Raw genomic sequence first — 14,106 nt, forward strand, 5'->3', positions numbered from 1 at the left:
AAAGGAGATGTACAAAGCAATGTTTGTTTAGTGTTTTTTTTAAAAAGCAAAAGGGGTAGGTGTGCCTTGGGCATCCTGTCAGGGGAGATGGTAGAAGCAGACACAATGAACATGAACGGGCAGGAGAAAGAAAAATGATATGGATCACATGCAGGAAGCCGAGTTTAGTTAGACTGGTATCATTCCTGCACAGACACAGTGGGTCAAATGTTCTGTTCCTACACTCATCAGTTCTACATCTTATGGTTTAGATCTTCATCTCAGTTCAATTTGATTCCTAAGTATGTATGCATTTATTTATTTAAACATCTCGTGCGCGCGCGCACTCTCTCCACTAAACCACATGAAAGACTACACATCACTTAAAATATCATTATTATATTTGATCTAAAATTATTCTTTGGATGGCCTTGCACCATCCTATTTCTTATATTATTCACTCATTAGACAGTCTGCAACAAAAGTATAGAAGCCAGGTTCTGAAGTGTTGATATTGACAATTTTGCACCAAACTAGTGACCTTGCTTAGGAGGAGAGTTTGAATACACTCATACAAATGATTCCAACTTCAGGGGTTGTACAAGTCGAAGTCCCCAACACACAATTATGACCCACCCACAAGTACTTCCTACCCAAAATCAGGATTGGCAGATTTGGCTACTCAATCTATAGTTCAGCATCTTCATCCTTGTGATCTTCAAGCACACAATAAAAATGACATCCGAACTTCCAAAGACTGAGCAATGAAATATTTAACACATCAGATCTATTTTGATTTTTTTTAAATTATATAATAAAATATAATATTTTGGGAGGTGACAGCAGCAGAGGAGAGAGAAATTACAAAAGTAGTAAATTTGTACCTGGAGTTCCAGGATAAACTTACCAAAAATCTTTCTAACCCCTTGGATCTTTACCAGATAATCAACGTATTGACCAATGACAGAAAGATTTATTTCACTGCAAGACAAAAATAAATATACATTTTATTTCAGGAAAATAAATTTGCTGGGAGTTGAATTAATGAACAATATAGTTTGAATGATGGCCATCTTCTTACTTATCATTTGTCATGGGTGTAAAAGTTGCTGCTACCAAACCGCCAAGCCTGCTCTTGCACATTGCCATCTGAAGAGAAAGCACATTGATTTAACGTTCGGAAGTTCACAACTCAACTGCTCAATACAACGTACGACTGAGGGCGCAGTTGCAAGGTGTGTCGATGAGGATATCATAAACAAATCATAAGAACAGATGATGAAAGATATTAAAGAGGATGAAACAAGACAACCTGTGAAGATCGACCGGAATCAGACAACTCTGATGAATTCCCCCGGAGAATTCAATCGCAGCTCTCAAATTTGAACTTGAAACAAAGTGCGGAAGGCAGTTAATTAGATTAAAGACTAATGGAGTTTTTTTTATTAAGCCTCCGGTCATCAAAATCCTGCCAAGCCTGTTAAGTTATTGTTGCATTAGTGCCAGTTACCGGGAAGTAAACAAACAACACAGAATATAGGTTTTGACTTGTTTCTTTGATACAACAATGCAAAATGTTATATCGGGACTCGGTGTTCGTGACAAGCAGAATAGAAATAAGAGCAACAACACGCGCACGGAGTGACGGAGCACTAGCGAGGCAATATCACGGGATCCGGGCTCGCCATAAAGACGTCCCGTGATCGAGTAGCTGGAAAGTGCAATGTAATCACTAGCCTAATCATCACCGAAACAAAGAACAGTCAACTCTGAAACGCTAATACTTGTAAACGGCGGGCTCCTAGCTTTTAGATACATCAGTAACTTGGAGGCGATGAACGGGAATGGATTTAAACACTTCCGATTCACCGCCTTCCGCACATGCGCTACAATCCTCAAACACACCAAGATCCTCTTACCTCCAACACATGATCCTCCATTGTTAAAGTACCAAGCGCTCCGACCGCTGGATTGTATACAGTACACCCCGCGCCGGCGCTCTATCGCCCTGTGGCCTCTGCCAAATTGTGTGTCAGCTGATCGGCTGGAAGTCGAGTTCCCTCTCCCAGGAGGTGGGGCTGTGGGTGTCAGCTGCCAAATGAGCCTTCCCCTACACAGTCCAGCACTGGGAAAGAAATTGCACTTTTGGATGGAGACAATAACTTATCAAATTCTCTGCTTTAGAGGGCTGAGCACATGCAATTTTGAATACATGCGCTATTGAAATTAATAGATAGAAAGACAGATACTTTATTGATCCCAAAGGAAATTAGTGTCACAGTAGCATTACAAGTGCACAAATATAAAAACATCAAAAGGGAAGTAAGAAGGGATAAAAAAAAAGTTAACCTCAAATAGTCTGACAAGAGGGAGTCATCACTTCCCCGGCTATAGGTTGACTAATTTTAGAGCCTATTGGCCGAGGGTAAAAATGACCTCGTAAGCACTCTTTGGAGCATTGCAGTTGTCTCCGCCTACTACAAAAAGTGCTCCTCTGTTCAGCCAAGGTGGCATCGAGAGAGTGAGAAACAATGTCCAGAATTGCCAGGATATTCCGTAGGGTCCTCTGTTCTATCACAGCCTCCAGTGTGTTCAGTTTGACTCCCATAACAGAACTAGCCTTTCTAATCAGTTTATTGAGCCTGTTGGCATCACCCGTGGTGATCCTATTGTCCCAGCACACCATCGCATAGAAGATTGTTCTGGCGACAACAGACTGGTAGAATATGTGAAGGAGAGGCCTGCATAATTCCAAAGGACCTCATTCTCCTCAGGAAGTAGAGGCAACACTGGCCCTTCTTGTACACAGTTTTTTTTGTTGGTGTTCCATCCAAGTCTGTCATCCAGGTGCATTCCCACTACTTGTAGGTCCTCACCACATCCATGTCCTCACCATCAACAGTAACAGGGAGCAGTGCAGGCTTATTCTTCTTAAAGTCCATCATCATCTCCTTTGTCTTACTGATGTTGAGCTGCAGATGATCCAGCTTGCATCATTTGACAAAGTCCCCTACCAAGGCCCTGTATTCATCTTCCCATCCTCCCTTTATACACCTAGCTATTGCTGAGTCATCAGAGAATTTCTGCAGATGACATGACTCAGTATTGTATCTAAAGTCCGAGGTATACATGGTAAACAGGAAGGGAGCCAATACAATCCCCTGTGGGGACGCAGTGCTGCTTATAGCCATGTCTGACACACAGCTCTGAAGCTGCACAAACTGTGCTTTGCCAGTCAGGTTGTCCATTATCTCGGATACAATGGAAGCGCCAACCTGCATTGAATGGAGCCTTTCCCCAGCAATGAGAGCTGTATGGTATTGAAGGCACTTGAGAAATCAAAAAACATGACCCTCACAGTGCTGTCCTGCTTATCCAAATGGGAGTAGGCTCTGTTCAGCAGGTAGATGACAACATCGTCGACTCCAATGTGTTCCTAGTAGGCAAACTGCAGGGAATCGAGGACTGACCTGACCAGGGATCAGAGCTGAGCCAGGACCAGCCTCTCTAGGGATTTCGTGATGCATGATTCTTAGATGTTTTGACAATCAACTGGGAATTAGGGGTTTGTCCAAGGAACCTGGAAAAACTGGGCCTGGCATAATGGAAGGGATCATGTAAATTACTTATGTGTGTTACGCTCTGAAGGATAATCACCCTTGTAGGCAATTACAGGAGAAAAAACATCTGTCGAATAGTAAGATAACTCAACACCTTTGAGCTTAATGACTAAAAAAATTCAATTTTGCTGCTGTTTGAGGTACAAATGGAAACCATTTTTCACTTTCCATACATGCTGGGTGTTGCTAGAACTTTCTGCTTTTTTTTTCAGATTTCCAGCATCTGAATTTTTTGATTTTCAAAATTGACATCAGGGGCATTTACAGGATTTAAAACTTACAGGCTTTTGGAGGGGCATGCAAATCCTTTGTGAATATTATGAGACTGATATATATATTAGATTTTTTGGCTTCTTTATTGACTCCAGCCAGATTTCTTTAAGCCAGCTCCTTACCCATATGCCTTAGTGACAGACTACATGATGATAAGTCAGTTAAGTTTTGTTGTGAACAGGATATTATATATTTGAGAAATTGAGCAGTCTGACACAGACTAAGTTACTATATTTCATCACCATGTTGGAAGCTATTTCAACCCACTGGGTCTATGCTGGTTCACAGAGCAATCCCTGTATCTAAGTCAACCTGCATTCCTATTAATGATTTCTTAAAGTTGTTATAGTGGGGGTGGGGAGGTAGTGGGGTAAGCCCCCACTACCTATTAAGTGTTCCCAATGGCGTACATCTCGTATACCCTCTGACAACCAAGCCCAGCTCTTGGCCTTCATATGTGGCTTAACTACTAAGCCCGGTGAAACCATTTCTACCAACAGGAAAAGGGGCAAGGACGTGTTACTGGCGCCTCAAAACCAGTTGCTTCGGGCAGATGCAGCTCATCAGCCGTAGTTGGCAGCTATTCTAGGAGAAGGAAAACTGATCTCAAACTCCTGCTGCCTTACTGTTCTATCCATTCATGGGGAAGCCTTTGAGTGGAAGCTTCAAGGAAAAATCCGGAGCAGGAATCCCTAAGGCAGTCCTACGTTGAGTTCAACACTGGCTGACAACCTCTGTGATGCTGCTGGTGCCAAACTGTATTGATCTCTGCTGTACTTTTAGATTTATCAGCTGTGTGGAGAGGAGGAGCCTGTTGCATGGGCAACAGCTTGCTCTCCATATCCTACTGCCTTGGCTTGTGCATCACGTAGATGGCTAGGATGCAACATTCCTGGTTGACCTGGACCAGTGGAGGGCTCCTATTAACTCATGTACAAATGAGGGGTAAACTACAGCAGCCAATGAACCCTATCAGCTCACACATCTTTGGGATTTGGGAGGAGGCAGAAGCTCACAGATCAAGTTGGTGGAGGTCATAGGAAGAATGTGCAAACTTCACACAGAATTGAAACTGGGGTGCCAGAATTGTAAGACATCAGCTGTGATAGATCCCTTAGGAGGTAGGCAGGTGCATATCTCCCTGATACAGTTAGAGGATGCACACCGCAAGATCAAAACCCCCATCCTCAATCCAAATAAGGACAGTTATAAAGGTATGATATTGGAGTTGTCTAAGTTGAAGTTGAAAACTAATCTAAGAACGTGGGTGGAGTGGAATCGTTCTGAGACTGCAAGGACCCGACATACTGAAACAAAGAAGTAATTCGGTGTCAGGAACCCGGTTTCTTAAAGCAGCTGATGAAGTGTGGTGCAAGTAGCAGAGCCGCTTTTTCACTAAGGGAGCCCTGGGTTGAATGCTGTCCTCAGTGAGGTGCTGCCTGCTCCATGTTCTCCCAGTGCTGGTGTAACTGAGGGAAGTGGGATCTCTTGAAAATGAGCCTGATGAATTAATAAAAAGAAACGAAATAAAAATGACAGATACATTAAACTAATTGTTTTCATTAGCCTCCACCACGTAGAGCACTGCAAAATATCCCTAAGAGTAACAATGAGCCAACTTTAAATAACATGGTGCAACTTGTAAGAATCACATTCATAAGAGATAAGCTTTCAGATAAACTCACTAGGGTAAAGGCAAACAAATTGCCATGACTTAATGCTGTGCAAAGGATTTTAAACGAAATGGCTGCAGAAGCGGTGAGCTGATTGGTTGAAATATCTTGAAACCTGCTATATTCCAGAAGGGATGAGAAGATTTTAAAACAGCCCTCGAAGGGACGAGAAGATTTTAAAACAGCCCTCATTCAATTAGCACACATCAAAGTTGCTGGTGAACGCAGCAGGCCAGGCAGCATCTCTACGAAGAGGTACAGTCGACGTTTTGGGCCGAGACCCTTCGTCAGGACTAACTGAAAGAAGAGCTAGTAAGAGATTTGAAAGTGGGAGGGGGAGGGGGAGATCCAAAATGATAGGAGAAGACAGGAGGGGGAGGGATGGAGCCAAGAGCTGCACAGTTGATTGGCAAAAGGGATATGAGAGGATCATGGGACAGGAGGACTAGGGAGAAAGAAAAGGGGGGGGAGAAGCCCAGAGGATGGGCAAGGGGTATAGTGAGAGGGACAGAGGGAGAAAAAGAATCTGTGTATATAAATAACGGATGGGGTACGAGGGGGAGGTGGGGTATTAGCAGAAGTTTGAGAAGTCAATGTTCATACCATCAGGTTGGAGGCTACCCAGATGGAATATAAGGTGTTGTTCCTCCAACCTGAGTGTGGCTTCATCTTTACAGTAGAGGAGGCCGTCGATAGACATATCAGAATGGGAATGGGACGTGGAATTAAAATGTGTGGCCACTGGGAGATCCTGCTTTCTCTGGCGGACAGAGCATAGATGTTCAGTGAAATGATCACCCAGTCTGCGTCGGGTCTCGCCAATGTATAGAAGGCCACATCGGGAGCACCGGACGCAGTATATCACACCAGCCAACTCACAGATGAAGTGTCGCCTCACCTGGAAGGACTGTCTGGGGCCCTGAACGGTGGTAAGGGAGGAAGTGTAAGGGCATGTGTAGCACTTGTTCCGCTTACAAGGATAAGTGCCAGGAGGGAGATGGGTGGGAGTGTACAGGAGCGAGATGTACCAGCTAGTTGAGTGGTGTCGCAGCAACAACCTTGGACTCAGTGTCAGTAAGTGCAAAGAGCTGATTGTGATTGAGGGTAAGATGAAGGAGCACGAACCAATCCTCATAAAGGGATCAGAAGTGGAGAGAGTGAGCAATTTCGAGTTCCTGGGTATCAAGATCTCAGAGGATCTAACATGGTACCAACATGTCAATGCAGCTATAAAGAAGGCAAGACAATGGCTCTATTTTATTAGGAGTTTGAAGAGATTTGGTTTGTCACCTAAAATGCTTAAAAACTTCTATAGATGTACCATGGAGAGCATTTTGACAGGCTACATCATTGTCTGGTATTGGGGGGCTACTGCACAAGACTGAAAGAAGCTACAGTAAGTTGTAAAATTAGTCAGCTCCATCTTTCAAAGATTCAAAAAACTTTATTGTCATTCTAACCGTATATCAGCTCTGCAGGGCAGAATGAGGCAGCGTTTCCCAGGAGCAGTGCAATCATAACATAACAAACACAACACAAAATAACAAACATAACAATAAATAGTAAAGCACAACAGCCACATGTTAGTTAAAATCAAGTTATTAGTGTCCAGTGCAAGTTAAAAGTGTCCAAAGCAGAGTCAGGTAGAGCAGCTATTTAGCAGTCTGACTGCCTGTGGGAGGAAGCTGTTTAGTAGCCTTGTGGTTTTAGTTTTGATGCTCCTGTAACGTTTGCCTGATGGCAGAAGAACAAATAGTTCATGGAGAGGGTGTGAGGGGACTGGCCTCCATAGTATCCAAGATATCTTCAAGGAGCAGTGCCTCAGAATGGCAACATCCATTGTTAAGGACCCCCATCACACAGGGCATGCCCCCTTCTCATTGTTACCATCAGGAAGGAGGTACAGAAGCCTGAAGACACACATTTGGCAATTCAGGAACAGCTTCTTCCCCTCTGCTGTATGATTCCTAAATGGACATTGAACTCATGAACACTATCTCACTTTTTAAAAAATGTATATTATTTGTTTTTGCACCATTTTGAATGTATTTTTATATACATATATATTTACCGTAATTGATTTATTTCTATTTTATCATGTATTGCATTGTACTGCTGCTGCTAAGTTAACAAATTTGATGCTATATGCTGGTGATAATAAACTTGATTCTGATTCTGATTTAAGTACCTCTCGGGTCCCTGCAGTTTCTGCACTAGCCTTCCACAAGGTCCAAGGGAACACCTTGTAAGACCCTGGAGATTTATTCACCCTAATTTGCCTCAAGATAGAAAACACCTCTGTATCGGGTCCATGACCTCGCTGCTACATTTCCTCACAACTATAGACTCTGTATCCATCCCCGGAGTAACTACAGATGCAAAATATCCATTTAAGATCTCCCCCATTTCTTTTGGCTTCATGCAGAGATGACCACATTAATCTTTAAGAGGACCAATTTTGTCCCTTGCAGTTTTTTTTCTTAATATGTCTGTAGATACCCTTGGGATTCTCCTTCACCTTGTCTGCTAGAGCAACCTCATGTCTTCTTGTAGCCCTCCTGATTCCCTTTTCAGTGTCCTCTTGTATTTCTAATACTTCTCAAGTCCCTCATTTGTTCCTTGATGTTGCTACCTGCTATGAACCTTGTTCTTCTTCTCAACCAGGGCCTGAATGTCTCTTGAAAACCATTGTTCCCTAAACCTGTTAGCCATGCCTTTTATTCTGACAGGAGCATACTGTCACAAACCCCGTGACGGGAATAAAGAACCAGCAGAGATGGAAAACACTTTGGAGTCTCGTATTGCTATAAACTAATAATATTTATTAGTAACTATGCAATACAGTAATATAAATGTAGATAAGTCAAACAGGTTAGCAATGATTTTATATATATAAGTAAGTAAGTCAGTAAGTGTGGAAATATATGTATGAAAAACCAAGCTTCTTTAAGTCTAGGGGTAAAAAGATACAGTCTTACGATGATGAGTAAAGTTCAGTCCTGACGAAGGGTCTCGGCCTGAAACGTCGACTGCACCTCTTCCTACAGATGCTGCCTGGCCTGCTGCATTCACCAGCAACTTTGATGTGTGTTGCTTGAATTTCCAGCATCTGCAGAATTCCTGTTGTTAAAGTTCAGTTCAGTTCAGTTCAGTTTGTGGTATTGAGTTGAGTAGTGATAGAGGGAGAGAGAGAGAGGGAGAGATTTGAGTCTTCAGGTGAGCTGACGTCGTCGATCTTCTCGTTGTCCTTCGAACTCCTTTAGAAGTCACGGACTGTGACTTTAACAAAGGGGACCGGTTTTCTGTGGTGGAGCTATCCCCCAGGCGAGGGTGGACACATGGACAACTCCTCACCAATCAACCCTTTTCCTCTTTCCACTGCAAGAGCGATGGATCGATATGCCTGATCGATCCTCCAAAACCCACTTTTTCTGCAGGAACAACAATGCTCATTCAGTGTCCAAACATGTGTCTGAGGTTTGTATCATCTGACCTCCTATTTTATCTTCCCATACTGGGTACCACCTGTCATTCAAATAATCCTTCCTTCCATTCTCTGTGAAAGAAATGCAAGCAGGCAAAAATCCTTGAAGAAATATCAACAACCTGCCTAAAATCATAACATCGAGTGTCCATTAAATAACACGGCCTTCGGTCACCATAGCAACTCACGAGCTGCTCGGTGCTGCCTCCAACTCCATACTCAGTAGAAATCCAAAGTTACTTCCAGTGCCTTAAAGTGACAGTGCCACAGTTAGTCTTTGTCTCTCTCTCTCTTTTACAAACAAGCTATCGGTGGTAAATAACTCTCTCTCTCTCTCTCTCTCTCTTTTCAAAACCACAGTTAACAGGGGTACTTCAGGATCCCCTCACAATACAAACTCTGTACAGTTTCACTTTTATAGACCTCCCACTTTCCATGCACAAATTTGCCAGAGAAGAACCTTGTTCCAATTTACACTTGACAGATCCTTTCTGATGTCAATGAAATTAGCCCTTCTCTAATTTAGAATCTCAACCTGAGGACCAGTCCTACCTTTCTCTATAATTATCTTTCAACTAATGGAATTATGAACACTAGATCCAAAGTGATCTCCTACACACAATTCTGTCATCTGCCCTGTCTCATTCCCTAACAGGAGATCCTCTATTGCACGCTCTGGTTGGGACCTCAATGTATTGTTTAAGGAATCTTTCCTGAGCACATTCGACAAACTCTATCCTATCCAGCCCTTTTACAGTATGGGAGTCCCAGTCAAGATGTGGAAACTTAAAATCACCTCTTATCACAACCTTATGTTTCTTGCAACTTTCTGCGACCTCCCACCAAATTTGCTCTTAAACGTTGTCCTATCAAGAGAGGCTAAACAGCTTGAGTTTATACTCCTTAGAATTTAGAAGAATGAAGGGCGACCTTGTTGGAATTTGTGAGGTAAGCAAGTCTTTATCCTCAGTCTCTCCATTCCACATGCCAGAGGAACATAATTTAGGTCATAATTTCCCTTGACTATTAGTGGACCACTAACACTATTGAACTCCTGAGAATTTGTGCACCATGACCACTTTGCACTAAAACTGACTTTCCTGTTATAATCATGCTGTTTCTTGCTGTCTCAGATTCACTGGATTCTGGCAAGGTTCTGGAGGATTGGAAAATAGCAAATGTCACTCCACTCTTCAAGAAAGCAGGGAGGCAGGAGCAAGAAAATTATGGGCCAGTAGACCGACCTCAGTGGTTTGGAAGATGTCGGAGTCGATTGCTAAGGATGAGGTCTTAGGGTACTTGGAGGCACATGATAAAATAGGCCAAAGTCAGCATGGTTTCCTTAAGGTGAAACCTTTTTTTTAGATATAATTTTTATTTATTTATTACAAACAAAAAAACAAAAAAAAACAGTACATCCACAAAAACCACAACCATAACTAAATCAAATTAAATATTGAGCAGCAAAAGGGAGAAACATATAAAGATAAAAGTAAACATAAACAGCAGAGGTGCACCGCACCAAAAAACCTCAGTCCTCACCCCGTAAGAAAGTCCAATACAGGGCACCCCTTTCAAAGATGTCCCCTCCATCCTCATTACATAGTCTCAGTCTCTCCAAATGTAAAGTATTTGCCAGTTCTCTCAGTCACGGATCGTACATAGGTACAGAGTTCATTTTCCACATTTGCAGGATTAACTTCTTAGAAATCACCATTCCAAACAATACAACCATTTTTTCATACATATTGGCTGAAGATAGGGAGCTTGTTGCTCCAAGGATGGCTATGAGCGGGTCTGGCTCCCACTGCTTCCCAAAAGCCTCAGAGAAACAGTGAAAAATACTTTTCCAGTATGCATAAAGCTTACAACATAACCTGAATGAATGTGACAAATTACTGTTACTGTTACTGTTCACTGTTCACAGATTTACATCTATTACAAACTGGTGAAACATCAGGGTAGAAAGAGGGTAAAGTCTTACCTGGTAAATCTGTTGGAATTTTTTGAGGAAATAACAAGCAGGATAGACAAAGGAGAATTGGTGGATGTTTTGTACTTGGATTTTCATAAGGTCTCTGATAAGGTGCCACACGAGGCTGCTTCCCACCACTGCCTGTAGGGAGTGTATAGCTTCTCCCCGGGACCAGGTTATTTCCTCCCGGTGTTACGGTTTCCTCCCGTAGTCCAAATTTGTACCGGTTGGTGCGTTAATTGGTCATTGTAAATTGTCCTGTGATCAGGCAAGGGTTAAATCGTGGGTTACTGGACAGCATGCCTCAAATGGCCGGAAGGGCCTATTCCACACTGTATCTTAATAAAATAAGAACCCGTGGTATTACAGGAAAGATGTACAGAGGACTGATTGATTGGTAAGAGGCAAAGAGAGGTAAAAAAGGGGGCCTTTTCTGGTTGGCTGTCAATGACTAGAGGTGTTCCAGAGAGGTCAATTTTGGAATCGCTTCTTTTTACATTATGTGTCAACAAATTGGATGCCAGAATTCATACTTTATGGTCAAGTTTGCAGGTGATACAAAGTGGAGGGGCAGGTAGTGTTGAAAAAGCAGGGAGGAAGGACTTAGGTTAGGAGAATGGGCAAAGAAGTGACAGATGAAATACAGTGTTGGAAGTGTAAGGTCAGACACTTCAGCAGAAGGAACAAAGGCATAGACTATTTTGTAAATGAGCAGAAAGTTCAAAAACCTGAGGTGCAAAGGGACTTGAGCGTCCTTGTGCAGAATTCGCTAAAGGTCAACTTGCAGATTGAGTCAGTGGTGAGGAAGGCAAATGCAATGATAGCATTCATTTTGAAAGGACTAGAGGGCACAGCTTCAGAATAGAGGGATGTCCATTTAGAATGGAGATGAGGAGGAGTTTCTTTAGCCAGAAAGTGGCGAACCTGTGGAATTTGTTGCCGCATTTGCCGCATTTGAGGCCAGATCAATGGTTATATTTAAGGTGGAGGTTAATAGGTTTTTGATTAATCAGAGCATGAAGGATATGAAGGATAAGGCATTCGGATATGGGGAGAAGGCAGGAGAATTTGGTTGAGAGAGAAAATGGAATAGCCAAGATGAAGTGGTGAAGCAGGCATATTGGGCTGAATGGCCTAATTCTGCATTTACTACTTATGGTCTTATGGATTCATTGGGCCAAAGGACCTGTATCTGTGGTTTATTGGTCTCTGACTTTATGACTCTGTCTCTTGGGGGCTCCAAAGGGTAGATGTTGAGATATTGAGGGAAGTCGAAGCTAATGTAAAAGTAAAAGAGAGGGCATACAACAAAGCAAAATTAGTGGGAAGTCAGAGGATTATGAAGCTTTTAAAACCCTACAGAGAACATCTAAAAGAATCATTAGGAGGGAAAAGATGAAATATGAAAGCAAGCTAGCAAACAAGGTCAAAGTGGATAGTAAAAGTTTTTTCACATATGTAAAAAATAAGAGAGATGAGAGAGGATATAGGATATACTTTATACTTTATTGTCACCAAACAATTGATACTAGAACGTACAATCATCACAGCAATATTTGATTCTGTGCTTCGCTAGAAAATGAGGCTGGAGGAATAATAATGGGGGACAAGGAGGTGGCTGATGAACTAAATGAGTATTTTGCATCAGCCTTCACTGTGGAAGACACTAGCAGTGGGCTAGATGTTGAAGGGTATGAGGGAAGAGAAGTGAGTGCAGTTACTATTTCAAGGGAGAAGGTGCTCAAAAAGCTGAAAGACCTAAGGGTACATACGTCACCTGGACCAAATGAACTGCACCCCAGGATTCTGAAAGAGGTAGTATTAGAGATTGTGCCAGTATTAGTAATGATCTTTCAAAAATCATTGAACTCTGGCATGGTTCTGGAGGACTGCAAATTTGCAAATGTCACTCCACTCTTTAAGAAAGGAGTGAGGCAGCAGAAAGGAAATTATAAATCAGTTAGCCTGACCATAGTGGTTGGGAAGATGTTGGAGTCAATTGTTAAGGATGAGGTTATGGAGTACTTGGTAACACAGGACAGGATAGGATAAATTCAGCAAGGTTTCCTTAAGGGGAAGTCCTGCCTGATGAACCTCTTGGAATTGTTTGAGAGATTACAAGTAGGATAGATAAAGGGGATGCAGTGCATGTTGTATATTTGGACTCTCAGAAGGCCTTTGACAAGGTGCCACATGTGAGGCTGTTTACCAAGTTAAGAGCCTATGGTAGTACAGAAAAGTTACTGGCATTGACAGAGCATTGGCTGATTGGTAGGAGGCAGTGAGTTGGAATAAAAGAATCCTTTTCTGGTTGGCTGCCAATGACTAGCGGTGTTCCGCCGGGTCAGTGTTGGGACCACTTGTTTCTATGCTGCATATCAATGATTTAGATGATGGAATAGATAGTTTTGATGGCAAGTTTGCAGATGATATGAAGATTGGTAGCGGAGCAGGTAGTGTTGAGGAAACATGAAGGCTGCAGAAGGACTTAGACAGATTAAGAGAATGGCAAATGATATACTGTCAGAAACGGCATGGTCATGCACTTTGGTAGTAGAAATAAATGTACAGACTATTTTCCAAATGGGGAGAAAATCCAAAAATTTGAGAGGCAAAGGGACTTGGGAGTCCTTGTGCAGAACACCCTAAAGGTTAACTTGCAGGTTAAGTCAACGGTGAGGAAGGCAAATGCAATGTTAGCATTCATTTCAAGAGGTTTAGAATACAAAAGCAATGGTGTGATGCTGAGGGCTTGTGAGGCACTGGTGAGGCCTCACCTTGAGTATTGTGAACAGTTTTGGGCTCTTCTTTTAAGAAAAGTTGTGCTGGCATTGGAGAAGGTTCAGAGGAGGTTCACAAGGATGGTTCCAGGAATGAAAGGGTTATCATACGAGCACTGTTTGATACCTCTGGGTCTGTATTCACTGGAATTTAGAAGGATGAGGAGGGGATTTCATTGAAACCTTTCAAATGTTGAAAGGCCTAGACAGAGTAGATGTGGAAAGGATGTTTCCCATGGTGGAAGAGTCTAGGATAAGAAGGCAAAGCCTAAGGATAGAGGGGCATCCATTTAATACAGAGATGCAGAGAAATTTCTTTAGC

General features: G+C 42.5%; 1 protein-coding gene across 6 annotated transcripts in view; it reads right to left on the reverse strand.

Annotated features, from left to right (window-relative positions):
- The window catches only part of npl (N-acetylneuraminate pyruvate lyase (dihydrodipicolinate synthase)), a 53,443-nt gene extending 51,416 nt beyond the window's left edge, over positions 1-2,027 (reverse strand). For 2 of the 6 annotated variants that reach the window (XM_072273983.1, XM_072273989.1), the window contains exons 1-3: positions 1,899-2,027; positions 1,061-1,128; positions 887-960 (exon numbers count right to left, since the gene is read on the reverse strand). In XM_072273983.1, the coding sequence (XP_072130084.1) occupies positions 887-960; positions 1,061-1,128; positions 1,899-1,919 (163 nt within the window). In that variant the 5' untranslated portion in view covers positions 1,920-2,027. Of the gene's footprint in view, positions 1-886; positions 961-1,060; positions 1,129-1,291; positions 1,830-1,898 lie in introns of those variants that run through there. The other 4 variants (XM_072273985.1, XM_072273986.1, XM_072273987.1 and 1 more) reach the window with 4 other exon arrangements.
- Between the last annotated feature and the right edge of the window lie 12,079 nt (positions 2,028-14,106).

This window comes from Mobula birostris, chromosome 12 (genome assembly GCF_030028105.1).
Source record: "Mobula birostris isolate sMobBir1 chromosome 12, sMobBir1.hap1, whole genome shotgun sequence".
Classification (NCBI taxonomy): Eukaryota; Metazoa; Chordata; class Chondrichthyes; order Myliobatiformes; family Myliobatidae; genus Mobula; species Mobula birostris.